General features: G+C 54.2%; 1 protein-coding gene across 2 annotated transcripts in view; it reads left to right on the top strand.

Moving 5' to 3' along the window:
• The first annotated feature begins 8,341 nt into the window (after nucleotides 1–8,341).
• BCAN (brevican) overlaps nucleotides 8,342–22,416 on the top strand; it is a 33,527-nt gene continuing 19,452 nt past the window's right edge. For both annotated transcript variants that reach the window (XR_009420113.1, XM_059490198.1), the window contains exons 1-5: nucleotides 8,342–8,477; nucleotides 16,562–16,654; nucleotides 16,745–17,140; nucleotides 18,985–19,159; nucleotides 20,744–20,871. Coding sequence is in view for 1 of the 2 variants with exons in the window: in XM_059490198.1 (XP_059346181.1) it covers nucleotides 16,570–16,654; nucleotides 16,745–17,140; nucleotides 18,985–19,159; nucleotides 20,744–20,871 (784 nt within the window). In the remaining variant the exon portion in view is untranslated. The remainder of the gene's footprint in view (nucleotides 8,478–16,561; nucleotides 16,655–16,744; nucleotides 17,141–18,984; nucleotides 19,160–20,743; nucleotides 20,872–22,416) is intronic.

Below are 22,416 nucleotides of genomic sequence, written 5' to 3' on the forward strand. Positions count from 1 at the left end.
GGAGCGGGGAAGGCGGGGAGGGAAGCAGAGAGTGCCGGCGAGCAGCGGGGAGCGCAGCTATTCATACCCTGCCTGCCGAGTGGGAGGCCCCCGAGACCCGGACGAGCAGCCGCATTTAACCCTTGCACAGCCGAGCCCACGTGGGCTCCACGCTGGGCTCGGATTTCCCGGCCATGAGGAAGAGCATGGTGCCGCTTCCCACTTCCAAGCCCTCAATCAGGAGGGTGATTTGAGGGCTTGGATCCTCTCCCTAAAGCCCGAGGGCCGTGCCAGGGAGCTGGAGGGCTGCCCTGGGGCTCGGCGAGGAGTTTGGGAGGTGTCCAAGGGCGCTTGGCAGATGCCCAGCCCGGCTGCATCATCCCTCGGTGGTGGCTTGTGTTGGGGAAGATGAAACAGGAAAGCCTTATAAATATGATTGTCTGGCAAAAAAAAAATTTTTTTTGAGAATATAGAAACTATAAGTGAGATTGAAATTAAAGCAAGCTTTGAGATCCTTTAATTACTGAACACCTGGAAAACAATGGTGTGGCTGGACTGAAGGTGATCCCCTTTTGATGGAACAACACCCTCTGCTTGCAGACAGCTCCAAGGCTCAGAGCAGACCCTGCCAGCTTGGCAGAAGGGTTCCAAAGAGGAGTTTTTAGGGTTTAAAACTACTCCAAAGAGGAATTTTTGGGGTTTCCACAGAGCAGTTTTTAGGCTTAGCAGAAGAGGTGCAAAGAGGAGTTTTTAGGGTTTTAAATGCAACACAGTATGGTGATGTAATGATTCTTACAGGCTGTATGGAAATGCTATAGGATTTGTATCTTGTACTGGATTGGTTAGTGAGAATTAGAATATTCAGCATGGAAGATTTATGGTATTGTAACGGGAACTTCACTCTCTTATCCTTTTTACTCTCTTACCCTTTTACTCTTGTGTGCTTTTACACTCTTACCCTCTTATCCTCTCACCCTCTCTACCCCTCTCTTCTCTCAGTCCTGCTCTGAGCTGTGGCTGGGCCCTGCACTTGGCCCTTTGCAATGAACCCCAAATCCCAGCAGGGCCCTGCACCCAGGCCCTTTGCAATAAACCCCAAATTCCACGCCCTGGCTTCAGAGATCTCTCTTCTTTCTCCATCCTACAGGCTTGTGAGCCCCGTGCTCCCCCAAAACTCAGGGGGCTCGGAGCCCCAGAGGAGGCCCCGGAGGGTCTCACAGCCCCTTGATATAGATATATATCAAAGTTCATGTTGGGTCTGATAAATCTTTGCCTGAGAAATGTTCCATTGGAACTTTGTCTTTCAATAAATAAACTCCTTTTTTTTTTTTTTTTTTTTTTTTTTTTTTTGTGGAAAATGAGAGGAAAAAAAAATGAAGAAAGGATAAAGTTGAGTTCTAATTCCAAACATCTGTATTAATTCAGACGCTTTGGATTTACAGATAATTCAGGTAGTTCCACCATCATCTTCAAGTAAGAAATAAAATAAAGAGACAAAGAGACAATAACAATATAAATAACATAAAAAGAAATCATTAAAAACCACCCCTTTTGAGTTCCTGTTCAAATCAATAATCAAAAATATTGGTTCCCTGTCCTAACTTCAGAGAACCTGGTAATTTTTGTTAGGATTTGTATTTTTGATTCTATGACAAGTTAAAAGACCAGATTCCTTAAAAGTCTCTGAAGCTTCATGAAACACAGAGAACATTTATTTCTTTGATCCATTGGCACATTTCTCTCACAGCCCTGGCGAGGTGATGGCTGCACTGAGGACATCTCTGGGCAGGTCCCTGCATCCATCCTATGGAAATCCCTCTGCAGAGCATCCAGCTGTGCCCAGCTGTGTCCAGCTGTGATCTTCCCTCTTCTCCAGATGTGCAAGAGCCCAACGGGAGCAGCTTCTCCGAAACTTGGTTTCCGTCAGAGCTTCCACTGACGGGGTCCAGCAGTCCCGGTTGAATATTTCTAATATTTATATTTTTTTTTGTTTTTCTCTCTTTATTTACCCTAGATGACTTCTCTGGGGGAAGGGCAGCGCGCTGGCGAGGGGCGGAGATTCACAATTTCAAACTCTGAGGTTTTTGGCGAACAAAAGGAGCAGAGAAATGAGGAGAATATCGCTGGGGGAGAGACTTGCCAGCATTTTCTCCCTGGAGACGGTGATTTTTCCCACCGGGAGGGTCCTCAGCAGGGCAAGGAGGACAGGAATGTCTCTTCCCTACAGGGACAGGCTTCTGGAAAAACAAGCAACAAGACAAGCAACAGTCCCCTCTGCTGGCAAAGCATCTCCAGCATCGTCCGGGGGCTGCTGGGGACAGGAGAGCAGCAGCAGCAGCAGCCCCAGGAGGGTCATGGTTGTCCCCTGGGAGGGTCGGGGTTATCCCTGGTGCCTGGAGCGGGGATGGAAAGGGGATGAGCCGGCTCGGGGGTCCCCAAGGGCATCATCAACTTTCCGGCTCATCTCCGGCCAGACATCCTGTCTGGCTCCTCGGCCCGGCTCTGGTTTGCCTCTCACAGCCAAGATTGGAACGCTGTTAAGGAGCCCAGGGAGGGCTGAGGTTGGAGGATCGATCTGGGGTCTCGCTGAGGTGATGCCGTGTGCTTGTCGCAGATGTCTTCTATGGAAAATCCTTTCTTCGGGATTTTTCCTCCTGAGAAGCTGAAAGGCCTCAGGAACAAAATGTAAATAATTATTGTCTGCTGCTGTGGAATGCAACAGGTGCATCTGGGATTGGTCTCATGTGGTTGTTTCTAATTAATGGCCAATCACAGTCAGCTGGCTTGGACAGAGAGCCCGAGACACAAGCCTTTGTTATCATTCTTTCTTTTTCTATTCTTAGCTAGCCTGCTGATGAAATCCTTTCTTCTATTCTTGTAGTGCAGTTTTAAGATAATATATATAGTAAATTTATAAATCAAGCCTTCTGAAACATGGAGTCAGATCCTCGTCTCTTCCCCAATCTGAAAACCCCTGTGAACACTGTCACACATGTTTTTATCTTCCTCCTCCTCATTTCCCATAGCACATCTGCTCCAGGGCTGCCCTTCCTCGCTGCCTGCCTGCTCCCACTTTCCTCCTCTTCCCACCTGGCATGTCCAGGAGCCCCCAAAACTGCTGCAAAAAGGCTCCCATTGCTCATGGCGGGGAAGGAGTGAGAAATTCCTTCCTCCCTGGCCTTATCACCCTCTTCCTCCTCCTCCTGCCTTTTGGGGTGCCTGGCCCCTCTGTCTGAGCCAGCAGCAGGGTTCAGCAGGATGGGCCAAACCCTGCAGCCCAGGGAGGGCTCAGGATACCCCAGGATGGGGATTTTGTTGTCCCTGGGGGATGTCTGAGCTCAGGATGCCCCAGGATGAAGATGTTGGTGTCCTTGGGGGATGTCTGAGCTCAGGATACCCCAGGATGGGGATTTTGGTGCCCCTGAGGATGTTTGAGTTCAGGATGCCTCAGCATGGGGTTTTTTGTGTCCCTGGGGGATGTCTGAGCTCAGGATACCCCAGGATGGGGATGACTGGATCCCTGGGGGATATCTGAGCTCAGGATACCCCAGGATGGAGATGTTGGTGCCCTTGGGGGATATTTGAGTTCAGGATCCCCAGGATAGGGATGCCCCTGTCACTGGGAGATGTTTGAGTTCAGGATGCCCCAGGATGGGGATGTTGGTGTCCCTGGGGGATGCTGGGGATCAGGGTGCCCCAGGATGGGAATGTCCCTGTCCCTGGGGAATATTTGAGCTCAGGATACCCCAGGATGAGGATGTTGGTTGTCCCTGGGGAATGGGATGTCTGTTCCCCTGAGAGGTTCTTGGGGTCAGAACCCCCTGGGAACAGGATGTTTGTCCCTGTGGAGTGCTCAGGTGGCCATTCAGCAGTGGCACAGCTTTGTAGGAATGTGCTCTTTGTTGGTAAAGTGACAAAACTAACTTTTGTTCCTTTTTGTTCCTTGTTTTTGTTCCTTTTGTTCCTTTAAAAAGGAAAGAAGCCCAGAAGTTTCTATTTTTGATTAGGTGAAAAAGGCATCTCATAGGACTGGGGGACTTCAAACTTCAGGATAGCTAATTGGACAGGAGCTAAAAATTTTGTTTGGGCAATTTACTAGAAAAAGAAGAGAACAAAGAAAGTAATTGCTTTTGTGAGGTGTTTTACTAGGGGCAGGAGGGCTTCTTGTACTTGGATTGGTTTTTCTCTGTAAAGAGTTTGTTATTTTGCCTTTTTAATAAAACCTTTTTGTTCCCAGCACTGCCACAGAAGCCATTTTGCTGATTTGATGCCTCCTAAGGTAGCTGAGATATCTTGGGTGTGAAATAGATCTCCAAGAGATTATGAGACTCCTGTTCCTGGATTTGTGGGGGTGGCAGTCTGGGGGTGCCCTGCAGTCCCAGGTGGAAGCTGGCGTGTGCCTGGCACGGGGCGCATGGCACAGGGTGCATGGCACGGGCTGGGACGTGACTCTGAGCAGGGCTGGAGGAGCAGGGGGAGGAGGAGGAAGCACAGCTGGGCACTGAGGTCCTTCCAGCCTGAACACAGCTGGGGCTGGGGGGGCTGGGTGTGCCTGTGGGGGTCCCCCGTGCCTTTCCATGCCCTGGCTGATGGAGAGGGCTGAGCCAGAGCACCTCCAGAGCTGCAGGAAGGGATGGGGATCCTCTGGGGTGTCCCCTGCTCCTGCCTGCTCTTCTTCCTTCCCTCCTGCCCTCTTCTCTCCCTTCTTTCCTGCCCCTTCCAGCAGCTGGGTGTCCTGTGGGGGTCTCCTGTGCCTTTCCATGCCCTGGCTGCTGGGATTGGGCTGCTTGGCTGGGGGGGCTGAGCCCCAGCATCTGCAGAGCTGCAGGAATGGATGGGGATCCTCTGGGGGGTCTAACAGGGGCTGTGCCCTGCTCCTGCCCACTCCTCTCCTGTAAGAGCCAAGATGAGAGATGCAGGACTCCAGGCAGCTCTCCAAAATGCAGTTTATTGTATTCAAGGTGTCACAGCAGTCCAGGGTCATGGGTGACAGAGCTGCGCCTACAGCTGTCAGCTCCAAAAGACCCATGTCCCTCATTCAGGCTCTTACTGATGGTGCCCCACGTTGGGCGCCACTGTTTGAGCCAAAATGAGAGATGTGGGACTCCAGGGGCTCTTCAAAATGCAGTTTATTGTATCCAAGGTGTTACAGCAGTCCAGGGTCGTGGGTGACAGAGCTGTGCCTACAACTGTCAGATCCAGAAGACCCATGTCCCTCATTCAGGCTCTTGCTGATGGTGTCCCACGTTGGGCACCTCCTGGGCTGGGACTGGGGAGTTCTGCCCCACAAAGTGCAGTTCTGTGGGTGGTGCCCATTGGGGCAGGATGGCACCCCATGGGCTGGGACTGGAGAGCCCTGTGCCACAGCCCTGTGCCACACAGTTCTGTGGGTGGTGCCCATCTGGAGCGGGATGGCACCTCATGGGCTGGGATTGGGGAGATGGAGCTGGGGCAGCCCTGGGGGTTCAGCCCTGAATGTCCCAGTGCCCGTCCTGGCATGGCTGTGGGCACCGTGTGTGAGCGTGAGAGTGAGAGTGAGTGTCCAGCCCTGTGGTGTGAGAGTGAGAGTGAGTGAGTGAGTGAGTGAGTGAGTGAGTGTGTCCAGCACTGTGAGTGTGTGAGTGTCCAAGCAGTGCGGTGTGAGAGTGAGTGTGAGTGTGATTGTCCAGCCCTGTGAGTGTGAGTGTCCAACCCCATGGTGTGAGTGTGAATGCCCACCCCCATGCTGTGAGTGTGTGTCAATGTCCAGACCCATGCTGCGAGTGTGAGTGTGTGTGCAAGTGTGTGAGTGTGAGTGTCCAGCCCTGTGCTGTGTGAATGTGAGTGTGAGTTCTCAGCCCCGTGCTGTGAGTGAGTGTGAGTGTCAATGTCTAGCCCCATGCTGAGTGTGAGTGTGAGTGCCTAGCCCCATGCTGTGAGTGTGTGAATATGAGTGTGAGTGTGATTCCCATCCCCATGCTGTGAGTGTGAATGTGAGTGTGATTCCCACCCCGTGCTGTGAGAGTGTGAATGTGAGTGTGTGTGTGAATGATTCCCATCCCTATGCTGTGAGTGTGAGTGTGATTCCCATCCCATGCTGTCAGTGTGAGTGTGAGTGTGTGAGTGTAAGTGTGAGTGTGATTCCCATCCCATCCTGTCAGTGTGAGTGTGAGTGTGATTCCCATCCTGTGCTGTGAGTGTGAGTGTGTGTGAGTGTGAGTGATTCCCATCCCAGTGCTGTGTGAGTGAGTGTGATTCCCATCCCGTGCTGTGTGAGTGTGAGTGTGTGATTCTCACCCCCTGCTGTGAGTGTGTGTGAGCGTGAGTGAGTGTGATTCCCATCCCCGTGCTGTGAGTGTGAGTGTGTGTAAGTGTGAGTGTGATTCCCATGCCTGTGCTGTGACTGTGTGTGTGAGTGTGAGTGTGATTCCCATCCCGTGCTGTGATGTCACTGTGAATGTGAGTGTGATTCCCATCCCTGTGCTGCGAGTGTGAGTGTGAGTGTGATTCCCATCCCCGTGCTGCGAGTGTGAGTGTGAGTGTGAGTGCAATTCCCATCCCCGTGCTGCGAGTGTGAGTGTAATTCCCACCCCGCGCTGTGAGTGTGAGTGCAATTTCCATCCCCACGCTGTGTGTGTGTGTGAGTGTGAGTGTGAGTGTGTGAGTGTGATTCCCATCCCTGTGCTGCGAGTGTGAGTGTGAGTGTGAGTGCAATTCCATCCCCGCGCTGTGAGTGTGAGTGTGTGAGTGTGAGTGTGAGTGTGTGAGTGTGATTCCCATTCCCGTGCTGCGAGTGTGAGTGTGAGTGCAATTCCATCCCCGCGCTGTGAGTGTGAGTGTGTGAGTGTGAGTGTGAGTGTGTGAGTGTGATTCCCATTCCCGTGCTGCGAGTGTGAGTGTGAGTGTAATTCCCACCCCGCGCTGTGAGTGTGAGTGTGAGTGCAATTCCCATCCTGCGCTGTGAGTGTGAATGTGTGAGTGTCAGTGTATGAGTGTGAGTGTGAGTGCAATTCCCATCCCGCGCTGTGAGTGTGAGTGTGTGAGTGTGAAGTGTGTGAGTGTGAGTGTGAGTGCAATTCCCATCACCCCCTGGCCATTCCCCCCTCCCCGGAGCTGCAGCGCTGCCGGTGCCGCCTCTGCCGCCCGCAATTACTTCCCAGGGTGCCAAATGATTAATTCAGCTCAGGAGCGGAGCTGAGGCTTTCTGCAAACTCACCCGAGCAATTCCCTGGCAGCTCCGCGCCGCCCCCCCGGCCGGGGAATGCTCCGTGCCAGGCAAACTTTCGGCGAGATCTGCTTTAAAAAACCCTCGGTGCCAGCTGGGTGCTGCCCCTTTGCCAGCGGGCTGTGCCAGCTGCCCACCAGACCCCACCGGTGCCCAGGTCCCCAAAATTCCTGCAGGACTGAGGATTTGAGGCATTGCAGCCTAAAGATGCATCAATGATCCTGGCCCTGCCGCAGATGCGGGTAAACTGAGGCACTGCGAGTGCTGTGCTGTGCTGTGCCAGCTCGGCTCTGGCTGCTCCCACAACCAAAGGGGTTCGTGGATGTCCCTGAGAGGGGTTTGTGGTGTCCCTTAGAGGGGTTTGTGATGTCCCTTAGAGGGGTTTGTGGATGTCCCTTAAAGGGGTTTGTGGATGTCCCTTAAAGGGGTTTGTGATGTCCCTTAGAGGGGTTTGTGGATGTCCCTTAAAGGGGTTTGTGGTGTCCCTTAGAGGGGTTTGTGGTGTCCCTTAAAGGGGTTTGTGATGTCCCTTAGAGGGGTTTGTGGTGTCCCTTAGAGGGGTTTGTGATGTCCCTTAGAGGGGTTTGTGGATGTCCCTTAAAGGGGTTTGTGATGTCCCTCAGAGGGGTTTGTGATGTCCCTCAGAGGGGTTTGTGGGGGCTGGCAAAGCCCTCGGACTCCTCCACCCACCTCGGCCCCGCAGCAAAAGGGGTTTTACATGACAAAGCCTCTGCTGGATACCGGGACCCCCGCCCGCCGCCCCCTTCCCATCCAGCCGAAGCTGCCAAATCCCAGGAATCGCCACCCCAAGGGCATTCCCGAGCCACGGAGGGGTCTGTGGGGAGGACACCCCCATTCTCTGCTCCCCAATTCTGCTGCATCGGGTTAACACCGGGCTGAGCATCCTCCTCATCCTCCTCATCCTCCTCATTCTCCTCTCGTGCGGGCTTTGCCAGCTGCCAGGAGGGAGGGACGGGGAGGGACGAGCAGCCTGCCAACACGGTAGTATCTTTTTTTTTTTTTTTTCCTTCTCCTTCTTAATTAGGGGAAGGAATAAATATAAAAGGAGGAGGGAAAGGGGAAGGGAAAAAAAGCAAAAAAAAAAAAAAAAAGCGGAGTGGAGGACACGGACACACACACACACACAGAAGGCTCTTTTCTCGGTGCCTGCACTTATGCCTGGTGCAGCTCCGTGCCAGCCCTGCTGCCGAACTGCCCGCGCTGCCCCGGAGGAGCCGCAGCTCAGCCGCACGCCGGGCCCCGGGGCCGGGGCTGCGGCCCCGCACCGAGCCAGGTGAGCTGGGGGTACCGGGGGTACCGGGGCTGCGGCCCCGCACCGAGCCAGGTGAGCTGGGGGGATACCGGGGAACCCCGGGATCTGCGAGATTCCCCGGTATCTGCGGTGCCCCCGGGATTGGTGCCCCCGGAATTGATGCCCACAGGATCTGCGGTGCCCCCGGGATCCGCGGTGCCCCGAGATTGGTGCCCCGGAATTGGTGCCCACAGGATCTGCGGTGCCCCCGGGATTGGTGCCGCGGGATCTGCGGTGCCCCGGGATCTGCGGTGCCCCCGGGATTGCTGCCCCGGGATTGGTGCCCACAGGATCTGCGGTGCCCCCGAGATCTGCGCTTTCCATCCCGGTCTCGCCTTTCATTCAGCTCCGCACAGAAAGCGAAACGAGAGCCGGGCTGGCTCAGCTCAGAGGTTTCCCCGGGGTTTTTCCCCTCGCACCGTCCTGCCCTGCAGCGGGGGGGGGGCTCGGGTGGCTTTGTCCTTGTCCCCGAGGTTTCTGGAGGGGGCGGCTCCGCAGCGCCGGGGGCACAGCGGGGGCTGGGGGGGTTCTGCCAACTTGGGAGGAGAAAGGAGTTTGGTGCTGCCCGGCTGCTGCAGCCTGGAGCCCAGCTTAGAGCCCAGCCTGGAACCCAGCCTAGAGCCCAGCCCAGCCTAAAGCCCAGCCCAGCGCAGCAGCAGGGCTCCAAGGTGTTGGGCACAAAGGGCATTTTCGGGGCTGTTTCCTCAGGAACCCCGTTTTGGGAGAGTGGCTAGGAGTCCGGGATGGGGTTGGTGTGTTCCGTTTGTCCTGCACAGTCCCTGCTCCGTGTCCCAAGGAGGCTGCAGCAGTGCAGAGGGAAACTGAGGCACGGAGCCGGGCAGGGATCAGGCTCCCCCAGCTCCTTCCCGTTCGTGTCGCTGGGCTGAGCTAGGGGCAAAGCTGTCGGGTCTGGAACGGGCTGAGGCCGAGCCCAAAGTTTGGGACTTTGGGATGGTTTTCCCTGTCCTCCCCCAGCTCTCTCTGCTGGGAGGCAGGAGGGGGCAAGAAGTGAAATATTTCGGGATTTTCACGGCTTTTTCCAACCCACCAGCCCCGCTGTGAACCCCAGACCCGCCGCGGGTGTCTCGGGGAGGGGGAATTTTCCCGCTGCCCTTTTCCTCTCCCGCAGCCGGAACATTTCACCCCCAGGGTGAAGGGGCTGCCCTTGAGCATCCCTGCCAGGGACCTCTGCCCCTGTCACTTCTCCGGGCTCAGCCCACCCCAGAACCTGTTGCTCTTCCTCCTGGCTGCACTTGGGGTGGGAGAATCCCCCCTGTGCTCATCCCGGAGCCTTTTGCACGGCAGGGAGAGGCTGAGCTGGATATTTTAGAGCTGTTTTTCAGGGAATGGTTTAAACTGGGAGCTGGGGTGAGGTTGTGCTGGGAGGGGGGGACATGCGAGTTTGGGAGGCGCTGAAATCAGGGACCCGCACACTACTGCTCCACCCCGTGCCTCAGTTTCCCCAGCAGAGCCCCGGGAAGGCGGGGGTGGGTGTGCAAACCTTCCACGTGTGCGTGTGACACACTTAGCCAGGGCTACACGTGCCGGGGTGTCCCTGGCGGCTCCTGCGGGCTCTGCTCGCCCCCCGCCCCTCCGAACCTCCCCCGGGACCCTCCCCGCGCTCTCCCCCGCACAAGGAGCCCCTTTCTTCGGGGGGCTCGGGCTCCTGGCAGCTGCAGGGACCCCCCCCCCCCCTCCCCACCTCCTTCCGGCCTTTCAGCTCTGCCAGCTCCGCTGCCAGGAGCCCTCCGGGCGCTCCCGGGGTTGGCACCGCCTGGCACGGCCCCGCTCCCCCCGGGGACCCCTCTGGGGGTGGGCACGGATCCTGGGGGTTTGGGGGCAGGGGTGGGCACGGATCCTGGGGGTTTGCAGCTCCCGGGGGACGGACACGGAGGGGACAGGAGAAACGGCAGCCGGGACAGCGGGTCCGTGCCCGTGCCCGTGCCCGTGCGGCAGCGGCGTGTCCGGAGCCCTTTGCCGGTGGGGACGGGGCTGGAGCAGGGCCAGGCTGTGCCGGAGGCTGCTGACTCATTCTGCAGCTGAGCATCCCTGGAAAGGCACCGCTCTGCTCCCTCCTCCTCCTCCTGCTCCGGATCGCTGCGGGCTGGCAGGGCACCTTGGGAGCGGCGTGAGCAGCATCACGTGGAGGGACAGGAGAAAACTCCTCTGGAGATGAAAAGGGAGAGGAGAAAAACCCCTCCGGAGATGAAAAGGGACATCCACAAGTCCCTCTAAGGGACATCCACAAACCCCTCTCTGGAGATGAAAAGGGACATCCACAAACCCTTCTAAGGGACATCCACAAACTCCTCTCTGGAGATGAAAAGGGACATCACAAATCTCTCTAAGGGACATCCACAAACCCCTCTCTGGATGAAAAGGGACATCCACAAACCCCTCTAAGGGACATGATAACCCCCCCCCTCCGGAGATAAAAGGGGACATCACAAACTCTTCTAAGGGACATCACAAACCCTCTCAGGGACATCCACAAACCCCTTTAAGGGACCTCCACAAACCCTTTTAAGGGACATCACAAACCCCTCTAAGGGACATCATAAACCCACCCCTGGAGATAAAAGGAGACATCCACAAACTCTTCTAAGGGACATCCCCAAACCCCTCTAAAGGACATCCTCAAACTCCTCTCTGGAGATGAAAAGGGACATCCACAAACCCTCTAAGGGACATCACAAACCCCTCTAAGGGACATCCACAAACTCCTCTAAGGGACACCACAAACCCCTCTAAGGGACACCACAAACTCCTCTAAGGGACATCCACAAACCCCTCTAAGGGACATCCACAAACCCCTTTAAGGGACACCACAAACCCCTCTCAGGGACACCACAAACCCCTCTAAGGGACATCACAAACCCCTTTAAGGGACACCACAAACCCCTCTAAGGGACATCACAAACCCTCTCAGGGACACCACAAACCCCTCTAAGGGACACCACAAACCCCTTTAAGGGACATCACAAACCCCTTTAAGGGACACCACAAACCCCTCTCAGGGACACCACAAACCCCTCTAAGGGACATCACAAACCCTCTCAGGGACACCACAAACCCCTCTAAGGGACACCACAAACCCCTTTAAGGGACATCACAAACCCCTTTAAGGGACACCACAAACCCCTTTAAGGGACACCACAAACCCCTTTAAGGGACATCCACAAACCCCTCTCAGGGACACCACAAACCCCTCTAAGGGACATCACAAACCCCTCTAAGGGACACCACAAACCCCTTTAAGGGACATCACAAACCCTCTCAGGGACACCACAAACCCCTCTCAGGGACACCACAAACCCCTCTCAGGGACATCACAAACCCTCTCAGGGACACCCACAGGCACAGCTCCTGTGCTGAGCCCTGGCCCAGGTGCAGCAGCCCCAGGTGCTGCAGGTGCCACGTTCAAGGAGCCAGCTCTGAAAGCAGGGCCGAGCTCAGGGGAGAAAGGAGGAGCAGCGCTGTCCCAAAATAGATCCCAGCTCCATTTTCCACCTGGTTTCCCACAGAAATGGAGGTTAGCCGGCCCTGCCACGTGCCTGCCCGTGTGTCTGTCTGAGCCCGGCAGCTCCTGAGCTCTGAGGTCTCTGAGCCTCACGAGTTGCTGACATTATAATTATTCAACATTTTTTGGCTGCTCTTCCCTAGTCCTGCTCTCAGCTTTTCCCTCAGAATTTGTGGGTTGAAGGATTTTCCATTTGTGGCAAACAGGAAAGATACCCAGCGCAAAAACCCAACGCCAAACCCCAAAGTCTGAGAGTCTCTGCTCATGGGGCAGGGTGAAACTGCCTTTAACCCTTTCCACACCCCATTCCCAGTGCCAGCACACACTCAGGGATGGGCACAGGAGGAGGGCAGCCACTCCAGCTTACCCAATTCCTGTGGAATTTTATCTCTTGGATTTCCTCCCCGGGATTTCAGGGCCGATGTCCGCGCCACCCCGGCGCCTTGGGGAAGGGAAGAAAAGGTGCCAGTGACAAAAGCCTGCCTTGCCTGGCTGCCCAGGGGGTGGCACCAGCCCCCGGGCTGGAGCCTGGCCACGGCTGCCACGCAGGAGGGTTTTGTCCCTCACACAGAGCCATGGGGCTGCATTCAAAATATCTGTCTGGAGCACAGACAGCTCCTGCCTTGGCCCTGGCACCGCTGGGCAGCCCAGCTTTGGCTGCCCCTGCTGGGAAGGGGATGTCTGTGGTCTGCACTGGATGGTTGATGCCCATGGGATGTGGTGCCAGGGGAGTTTTGTTGGTGTCGGGAGCTGTGCATGCACAGTGCCCGGTGCTGCGGGCTGTGTACCCGTGGGGTGCGGTGTCAGGGCTGTGCACCCACGGTGTGGTGCCAGGGATGTACATCCATGGTGTGTGGTGCCAGGGGCTGTGTACCCATGGTGTATATCTGTGGTGCCAGGGTTGTACATCCATGGTGTGTGGTGCCAGGGGCTGTGTACCCATGGTGTATATCTGTGGTGCCAGGGATGTACATCCATGGTGTGTGGTGCCAGGGGCTGTGTACTCACAGTGTGCAGTGCCAGGGAATGTATATTTGTGGTTCTGGGTGTTGTGTGTCCATGGTGTGTGGTGCCAGGGTTGTACATCCATGGTGTGTGGTGCCAGGGGCTGTGTACCCATGGCGTATATCTGTGGTGCCAGGGATGTATATCTGTGGTTCCAGGGGATGTACATCCATGGTGTGTGGTGCCAGGGGCTGTGTACCCATGGTGTATATCTGTGGTGCCAGGGATGTACACCCATGGTGTGTGGTGCCAGGGGCTGTGTACCCATGGTGTATATCTGTGGTGCCAGGGATGTACATCCATGGTGTTTGGTGCCAGGGGCTGTGTACTCACAGTGTGCAGTGCCAGGGAATGTATATTTGTGGTTCTGGGTGTTGTGTGTCCATGGTGTGTGGTGCCAGGGTTGTACATCCATGGTGTGTGGTGCCAGGGGCTGTGTACCCATGGCGTATATCTGTGGTGCCAGGGATGTATATCTGTGGTTCCAGGGGATGTACATCCATGGTGTGTGGTGCCAGGGGCTGTGTACTCACAGTGTGCAGTGCCAGGGAATGTATATTTGTGGTTCTGGGTGTTGTGTGTCCATGGTGTGTGGTGCCAGGGTTGTACATCCATGGTGCCAGGGCTGTGCATCCATGGTGTGTGCTGCCAGGGGCTCTGCACCCACAGTGTGTGGTGCCAGGACTGTATCACCATGGCTCCAGGGGCTGCCCATCCGTGGTGTGTGGTGCCAGGGTTCCAGGGGCTGTGGATCCATGGTGTCTGGTGCCAGGGATGTATATCTGTGGTTCCAGGGATTATACATCCACGGGGTGTGGTGCCAGGGGCTGTGTACCCATGGTGTGTGGTGCCAGGGATGTACAGCCATGGCTCCAGGGGCTGTGTACCAACGGTGTGTGGTGCCTGGGGCTGTGTACCCATGGTGTGTGGTGCCAGGGCTGTACATCCATAGTGCCAGGGGCTGTGTACCCATGTTGTGTGGTGCCAGGGATGTACGTCTGTGGTTCCAGGGATTGTACATCCATGGGGTGTAGTGCCAGGACTGTATACCCATGGTGTGTGGTGCCAGGGCTGCCCATCCATGGTGTGTGGTGCCAGGGGCTGTACACCCATAGTGCCAGGGGCTGTGTACCCATGGTGTGTGGTGCCAGGGCTGTACATCCATGGTGTGTGGTGCCAGGGGCTGTACATCCATGGTGTGTGGTGCCAGGGAATGTATATTTGTGGTTCCAGGGGCTGTGTGCCCACGGTGTACACTGCCAGGGTTATATGTCCGTGGTGTGAAATGCCAGGGCTGTATGACCATGGTTCCAGGGGCTGCCCATCCACGGTGTGTGGTGCCAGGGGCTGCCCATCCATGGTGTGTGGTGCCAGGGGCTGTGTACCCATGGTGTGTGGTGCCAGGGAATGTATATTTGTGGTTCCAGGGGCTGTGTGCCCACGGTGTACACTGCCAGGGTTATATGTCCGTGGTGTGAAATGCCAGGGCTGTATGACCATGGTTCCAGGGGCTGCCCATCCATGGTGTGTGGTGCCAGGGTTCTAGGGGATGTGTGTCCACAGTGTGTGGTGCCAGGGCTGGATTCACAGCCTCTCCCAGAGCAGGGTTCCCCTGGGCACACTCTGGGAACACAGCTTGAGGAGGGACACAGGTGACAGGGCAGCATGCTGTCAGTCTGTCCCTGCAGCCAGAGCCTGGGCATGGCCTGAGCTGCTCCTGTGGCTGCTGAAATCAACACAGCGCAAAGAGCTCATAAATTACAAATCAGCTCAGAGCCTCGGGCTGCTCGGTTCCCTGGCAATGGCACGATGCATCCCTGGCACGGGAGGCTGAGGAGCCACAAGGAGCCTCTGCAGAGGGGTCAGGGGTATGGAGCAGTGCACCAGGCAGGGACATTTCCCCACATTGCCAGCATCAGCCTCCTCTCTGGATGGCTGCAAGAGCAGCAAGACTGCAAGGACGTCCAGAGCCCCCCATGATGTTCTTATCATGATGTTCTTATCACCCCCTGTGCTGCCCACAGGGCTCTCCTCTCAGCAAGGACACCCAGAGCCCCCCATAATGTCCTTATCATCCCCTGTGCTGCTCCCCAGAGAGGGCTGGGTGATGCCAGTGCTGGCCACGGGGCTCTCTCTCAGCGCTGGTGCCCACCCCACCGGTGGCAGCCCTTTGTGCCAGGCAGCCTGGGGGAGGCACGGGACATAAAGGCTGCTTTGGGCAGCCTCGCTTTTCCCAGCCCGCGCACGGGGAGCCTCCGGCGTGAGCTGAATGGCAAAGGAGCCGTCCTGCTCCTTCCCTCCCCCCTGCCCCGGGCTCTGTGTGTGCTCTGGGCTGTCCCCCCCTGCTCGCTGAGCTCAGCTCCCTCCTCGAGCCCCCCCCGGCAGGGCAGGCGTGCATGAGGGCATGCACACGCGTGTGCACACCTGCAGTGTGCCCTGCCCGATCCCTGAGCTCCCTCAGCACCTCCTTCCTCACCAAACCCTCCCCGAGCTTTCTCACGGTGGCACCACGGGCACACGGCCCTGGCGCTGGCATCGCCTCCCTGCCCGCTGCAGCCAGGGCTTGGGCTGGCACCATCTGTGCTCGGCAGGCCAGGCTGGGCTCTGCTGTCCCCAGGGGAGGTCAGAGGGGCTGGATGGCACCCAGTGGCTCCCAGCCAATGCTCCTGGTTGGTCATGCTGTCTTCTTCCTCTCATAACCCACGGCACCTTCCCTTCCCTTCCCTTCCCTTCCCTTCCCTTCCCTTCCCTTCCCTTCCCTTCCCTTCCCTTCCCTTCCCTTCCCTTCCCTTCCCTTCCCTTCCCTTCCCTTCCCTTCCCTTCCCTTCCCTTCCCTTCCCTTCCCTTCCCTTCCCTTCCCTTCCCTTCCCTTCCCTTCCCTTCCCTTCCCTTCCCTTCCCTTCCCTTCCCTTCCCTTCCCAAAACTTCCCTTCCCAAAACTTCCCTTCCCTTCCCAAAACTTCCCAAAACTTCCCAAAACTTCCCTTCCCTTCCCAAAACTTCCCTTCCCTTCCCTTCCCAAAACTTCCCTTCCCAAAACTTCCCTTCCCAAAACTTCCCTTCCCTTCCCTTCCCAAAACTTCCCTTCCCAAAACTTCCCTTCCCAAAACTTCCCTTCCCAAAAATTCCCAAAACTTCCCTTCCCTTCCCAAAACTTCCCTTCCCAAAACTTCCCTTCCCAAAACTTCCCTTCCCTTCCCAAAACTTCCCTTCCCAAAACTTCCCAAAACTTCCCTTCCCTTCCCAAAACTTCCCTTCCCTTCCCAAAACTTCCCTTCCCAAAACTTCCCTTCCCAAAACTTCCCTTCCCTTCCCTTCCCAAAACTTCCCTTCCCAAAACTTCCCTTCCCAAAACTTCCCTTCCCTTCCCAAAACTTCCCTTCCCAAAACTTCCCTTCCCTCTGTGCCCCAATTCCACATCCATCACCCCACGCCCCCCCAGGTTCTTCCAAGCCACCTCCCCTCCTGCAGGGATGGGAGATTTTTGGTGCTTTTATGGATTCTGAGCACATCTGGGTGGTTTTTTCTCCCCCCTTTGCAGGGCAGAGCATGGCCCCAGCCCTCCCCCTGGTGCTGCTCTGGCTGTGTGTCCCCACGGCGCTCCTGGAGGTGTTTGGCCCTGGAGATGGCACAGGTAACTCAGCACCCCATTGGTGCCCTAGCGAGGATCTCGGGGGGCTCCTCACACCAATCCTGCTCACATCTCCTCTCTTCTCCCACCCAGAGGACCCCAAGGCTCTGCAGGTGTCCATGCCACGGCACCCAGCGCTGGAGGCCGTGCTGGCAGGAGATGTCACCATCCCCTGCCTCATCACCTACCTTGGCCCCCAGCCCACCACCGCCAGCACCGGCGGCCGCCGCGCCGTCCTGGGCACACCCCGGGTGAAGTGGACCTTCATCTCTGAGGGCAGGGAGGTGGAGATCCTGGTAGCTCGCGGGGACAGGGTGAAGGTGAGCGAGGACTATCGGCTGCGCGCCTCCCTGCCCATCTTCCACCAGCGCTACACCAACGCCTCGCTGCTGCTCACCGAGCTGCGCCCCAACGACTCGGGCATCTACCGCTGCGACGTGCAGCACGGCATCGAGGACGGCCACGACATCCTCCACGTCAAAGTCAAAGGTGCCTCAGGGTGGGCAGAGGTGGCATTCGGGGCAGCTTGGGGCCGTCTCCTGGCTCGGCAAACGCTGCCCTGGGTAGTGTAGCAGGACGATCTCCAGCAGGGGAATAATGTGCAATGACTCTAGCGATTTCAGAAGGCCGAACAATTGCTTTATTAAGCAATTGTTTATTAGTTTATTAAACAATTGCTTAAATGAGGACGGCCACGACATCCTCCATGTCAAAGTCAAAGGTACCACAGGGTGGGCAGAGGTGGCACTGGGGGCAGCCAGAGGCCCTCTCCTGGCTTGGCAAATGCTGCCCTGGGTGTTGTAGCAGGATGACCCCCAGCATGGGAATAACATGCAATGACTAGTGATTTCAGAAGGCTGAACAATTGCTTTATTAAGCAATTGTTTATTAAATAATTTCTTTATTATACAATTGTTCATTAAATAATTACTTTATAAGCAATTGTTTATTAGTTTATTAAATAATTTCTTTATTATACAATTGTTCATTAAATAATTACTTTATAAGCAATTAGTTTATTAGTTTATTAAATAATTGCTTTATTAAGCAATTGTTCATTAAATAATTGTTTTATAAGCATATGTTTATTAAATAATTGCTTTATAAGCAATTAGTTTCTTAGTTGATTAAATACCTGCTTTATTAGGCAATTGTTTATTAACTAATTGCTTTATGTTAGTTTATAAACCAAATGCTTTATAAGATATTTTATTATACTACACTCAAACTGTATTATACTTTGCTATACTATACTATAAGCTTTATAATAAACTTTATTAGTTTATGAAGCAATTGCTTTATTAAGCAACTAGTTTATTAACTAAATGCTTTATATTAGTTTATTAAGCAATTAGTTTATTAAATAATTGCTGTATAAGCTATTATAACTGTATTATACTACACTCAAACTATACTATACTTTGTTATACTATACTATAAGCTTTATAATAAACTTTATTAGTTTATTAAACAATTGCTTTATAAGCAATTAGTTTATTGGTTTATTAAGTAATCGCTTTAGTAAGCAATTAGTTTATTAACTAAATGCTTTATATTAGTTTATTAACCAATTGCTTTATAAACTATTATAACTATATTCTACTACACAAACTATACTATGCTATACTATGCTATAGTAAATTATAAGCTTTATAATAAACTTTATTAGTTTATTAAATAATTGCTTTATTAAGCAATTGTTTATGGACCAATTGCTTTATAAGCAATTAGTTTATTAGTTTATTAAACAATTGTTTTTTAAGCAATTAGCTTATTAACTAAATGCTTTATATTAGTTTATTAAGCAATTAGTTTATTAACAAATTGCTTTATATTAGTTTATTACGCAATTAGTTTATTAACTAATTGCTTTATAAGCTATTATAACTGTATTATACTGTACTGAAACTGTACTATACTATTACTATTACTATACTATCCTATACTATACTATAATATTACTATTACTATTATTATACTATACTATACTATACTATACTATACATACTATACTAATACTAAAAAACTCCCCGTGGCTCTTTTTCAACAATCACAACACAGCTTTGACCTAATTGGTCAATCAATCCAAACAACCATCACCAGTGTCTAATTAACAAACCCCTTCCTGTACACAAGCCCCATAACACATTCCGCGTGTGCCAAACAACAGGAGCAGCACGTAGAGATAAGAATTGTTTTCATTCCCTTCCCTGAGCTCTCTCACTGGGAAATCCTGGGAAGGATTTCTCTGTGAAGGGAGCTGCAGCAAACCCTAGGTGCATTTGTGGGGGGCTGCCATGAAGCCCCTTGCCCACATCCGTGTGTGCCCGCAGGGGTGGTGTTCCACTACCGGGAGGGCTCCATGCGCTACGCCTACACCTTCTCCGAGGCGCAGGAGGCTTGTGCCAGGATCGGTGCCAGCATCGCCACCCCCGAGCAGCTCTACGCCGCCTACCTGGGGGGCTACGAGCAGTGTGACGCCGGCTGGATCGCCGACCAGACCGTCAGGTGGGCATCTGTGCCTCGCCCTGTTGTGGTTTGCTTTTGGGCCTTGATTGTTTAATTTTAATGTGTTAGATTTTTCTATGTTAGAAAAACGGTTCGTTCCATACCCCCCTGTTCAGTTTCCCAAAGGGTTCTTCCCTGAGTTGTTTACCCCATATTTTTCCCTTATATCAATCCCCATGTCAATCTCCTCCACCCCTCTTGAGCACGTTCCCAAACTCTACCCTGTCAATCCTCTAAACCCATCCCCTACAGCTTGTCAGTGATGGTTTTTTACACCCCTTTAGCCAGAAAGTTCTGCATCAGTGATGCTGTTTCCCTTCACCCATTTGCTAATTATCTATTCACTCCTCCCTCCTTCTTCCTCATTGGTGTTAGGTTGATGTGAGCCCACCCCATGTGTGGTGGTGTTCACAGGAGTCCCAGGATGAGGGAAGAGATTAAAATCTTGACTCCATGTTTCAGAAGGCTGATTTATTATTTTATTATATATATTATATGTTATGTTATGTTACGTTATGTTATATCAATCATATCGTATCACATTAAAAGGATATATTAAAATTATGCTAAAAGAAGAGAAGAAAGGATTTTATCAGAAGGCTAGCAAGGAATAGAAAGGAATGATAATAAAATCTTGTGACGGACCAGCGAGTCTGAGACAGCTGGACTGTGATTGGCCATTAATTAGAAACAACCACATGAGACCAATCACAGATGCACCTGTTGCATTCCACAGCAGCAGATAATCATTGTTTTTCTTTTCCTCTGAGGCTTCTCAGGAGAAAAAATCCTGGCAAAAGGATTTTTCATAAAATATGTCTGCGACACCCATGCTCCTCCTTGCTGTCTCCTGATTGGTTTGCAGGCAGTCTCCTCCCCTGGACTGCCCCCCTTTATAAACTGTTGTAATCCTGTTGTCGGTGCTCTTCTGTGTGTGCTCCCTTTGAGTTTGTTTGGCTGTAGCACATCTGTGTGTGCTCCCCTGGAATTTGATTGGTTGTAACACATCTGTGTGTGCTCCCCTGGAGTTTGTTTGGCTGTAACACATCTGTGTGTGCTCCCCTGGAGTTTGTTTGGCTGTAACACATCTGTGTGTGCTCCCCTGGAGTTTGTTTGGTTGTAACACCTCTGTGTGTGCTCCCCTGGAGTTTGTTTGGTTGTAACACATCTGTGTGTGCCCCCTCAGTGTTTGTTTGGTTGTAACACATCTGTGTGTGCTCTCTGAGTTTGTTTGGTTGTAACACCTCTGTGTGTGCTCCCCTGGAGTTTGTTTGGTTGTAACACCTCTGTGTGTGCTCCCCTGGAGTTTGTTTGGTTGTAACACCTTGGCACTGCTCTCTTGGAGTTTGTTTGGCTGTAACACATCTGTGTGTGCTCTCTCCGAGTTTGTTTGATTGTAACACCTCTGTGTGTGCTCCCTTGGAGTTTGTTTGATTGTAACCCATATGTGTGTGCTCCCTTGGAGTTTGTTTGGTTGTGACACCTTGGCACTGCTCCCTCGGAGTTTGTTTGGTTGTAACACCTTGGCACTGCTCCCACCCGTTCCCCAGGGAGTCAGCAGCTCCCCTGTGCTCTCTGCCCCAGGTACCCCATCCAGACCCCCCGTGAGGCCTGTTATGGAGACATGAACGGCTTCCCAGGGGTGAGGAACTACGGCGTGGTGGACCCTGAGGACATGTATGACGTGTACTGCTACGCTGAGGACCTGCCAGGTGCCCGTGGTGCCACCTTCTTGCCCTCCTCTGCTTTTGCTCCCATGCTAACTTGCCCCTGTAACCCGTTGTGAACCCAAGTGAAAAGCTGCAGGTGCTGTCTTTGGGTGTGGGAACCTGCTGTGTGTTTCCTAAAGCATTCCTGGTTCATTTTGGGCTGGTGTGGGGTTCTGTCCCTGGCAGCAGGCAGTGCCCAGGCTGGGCTGTGCCCGCAGTGATGTGCCCCAGACCAGCAGCACGCTGGGTTGGGTGGTTTGGGTTTGGTTGTGTGTGTGCTGTGCTTTGCAGGAGGAGCAGGGCTGAAGATCCTGCCTGGCTCTGTGTGCCTGGGGGTGGCTGGTCCCTCCTTTTGGGGTCCCCACTGGTGGTGGCAGCTGCTCTGGGGCTGGTTGGTGCCGGGGGTGAGGGACAGGGAGGCAGGGGCAGCTGTGGGGTTGGTTCATGCTGTGCTTTGGGGCAGTGGTCCCCAGCCCTCCTGAGCATGAAGCCTCACCCAGGTGCTCGCTGGGCTTGCAGGTGTCCTCAGAAATGTCCCACACGTGGATTGCTCAGTGCAGGGCATGCTCCTGCTCCTCTGCAATCCCATTCAGGGCCGCTTCAAAGTCTCAGCTCTGTTTGCAAGGGCAGGGATCAATCCCACGTGGCGCGAGAGCTCCAGATGTGCCTGCACTCTGGCTCTCTGTGCATGGGCAGGGAGGCAGGCAGGGATGAAGGCAGGGAGGCAGGCAGGGATGAAGGCAGGGATGCAGGGAAGCACTCAGGAAGGCGGGGAAGCAGGCAGGGAGGCAGAGAGGGAAGCAGGAAAGCAGGCAAGGAAGCAGAAAGGCAGGCAGGGATGCAGGGAAGCACTCAGGGAAACACTCAGGAAGGCGGGGAAGCAGGCAGGGAGGCAGAGAGGGAAGCAGGAAAGCAGGCAAGGAAGCAGGAAGGCAGGCAGGGATGCAGGCAGGGATGCAGAGATGGATGCAGGGATGCAGGCAGGGAAGCACTCAGGCAGGGATGCAGGCAGGAGGGCAGGGATACAGGCAGGGATGAAGGGAAGCAGGTAGGAATGCAGGCTGGGACGCAGGCAGGGATGCAGGGATGCAAGCAGGGAAGCACTCAGGAGGGGCAGGGATGCAGGCAGGGATGAAGCGATGCAGGCAGGGATGCAGGCAGGGATGCAGGGATGCAGGCAGGGAGGCAAGCAAGAAGGCAGGAAGGGATGCAGGGCAGGGAATCAGGTAAGCAGGCAGGGATGCGAGGATGCAGGCAGGGATGCAGGGAAGCAGTCATGGATGCAGAGATGGATGCAGGGATGCAGGCAGGGAAGCACTCAGGAAGGCAGGGATGCAGGCAGGGATGCAGGCAGGGAATCAGGCAGGGAATCACTCAGGAAGGCAGGGATGCAGGCAGGGATGCAGGCAGGGAATCAGGCAGGGAATCACTCAGGAAGGCAGGGATGCAGGCAGGGATGCAGGCAGGGAATCAGGCAGGGAATCACTCAGGAAGGCAGGGATGCAGCGATGCAGGCAGGGATGCAGGCAGGAAGGCAGGGAAGCAGGC

The sequence above is a fragment of the Ammospiza nelsoni genome, chromosome 28, assembly GCF_027579445.1.
Source record: "Ammospiza nelsoni isolate bAmmNel1 chromosome 28, bAmmNel1.pri, whole genome shotgun sequence".
Classification (NCBI taxonomy): domain Eukaryota; kingdom Metazoa; phylum Chordata; class Aves; order Passeriformes; family Passerellidae; genus Ammospiza; species Ammospiza nelsoni.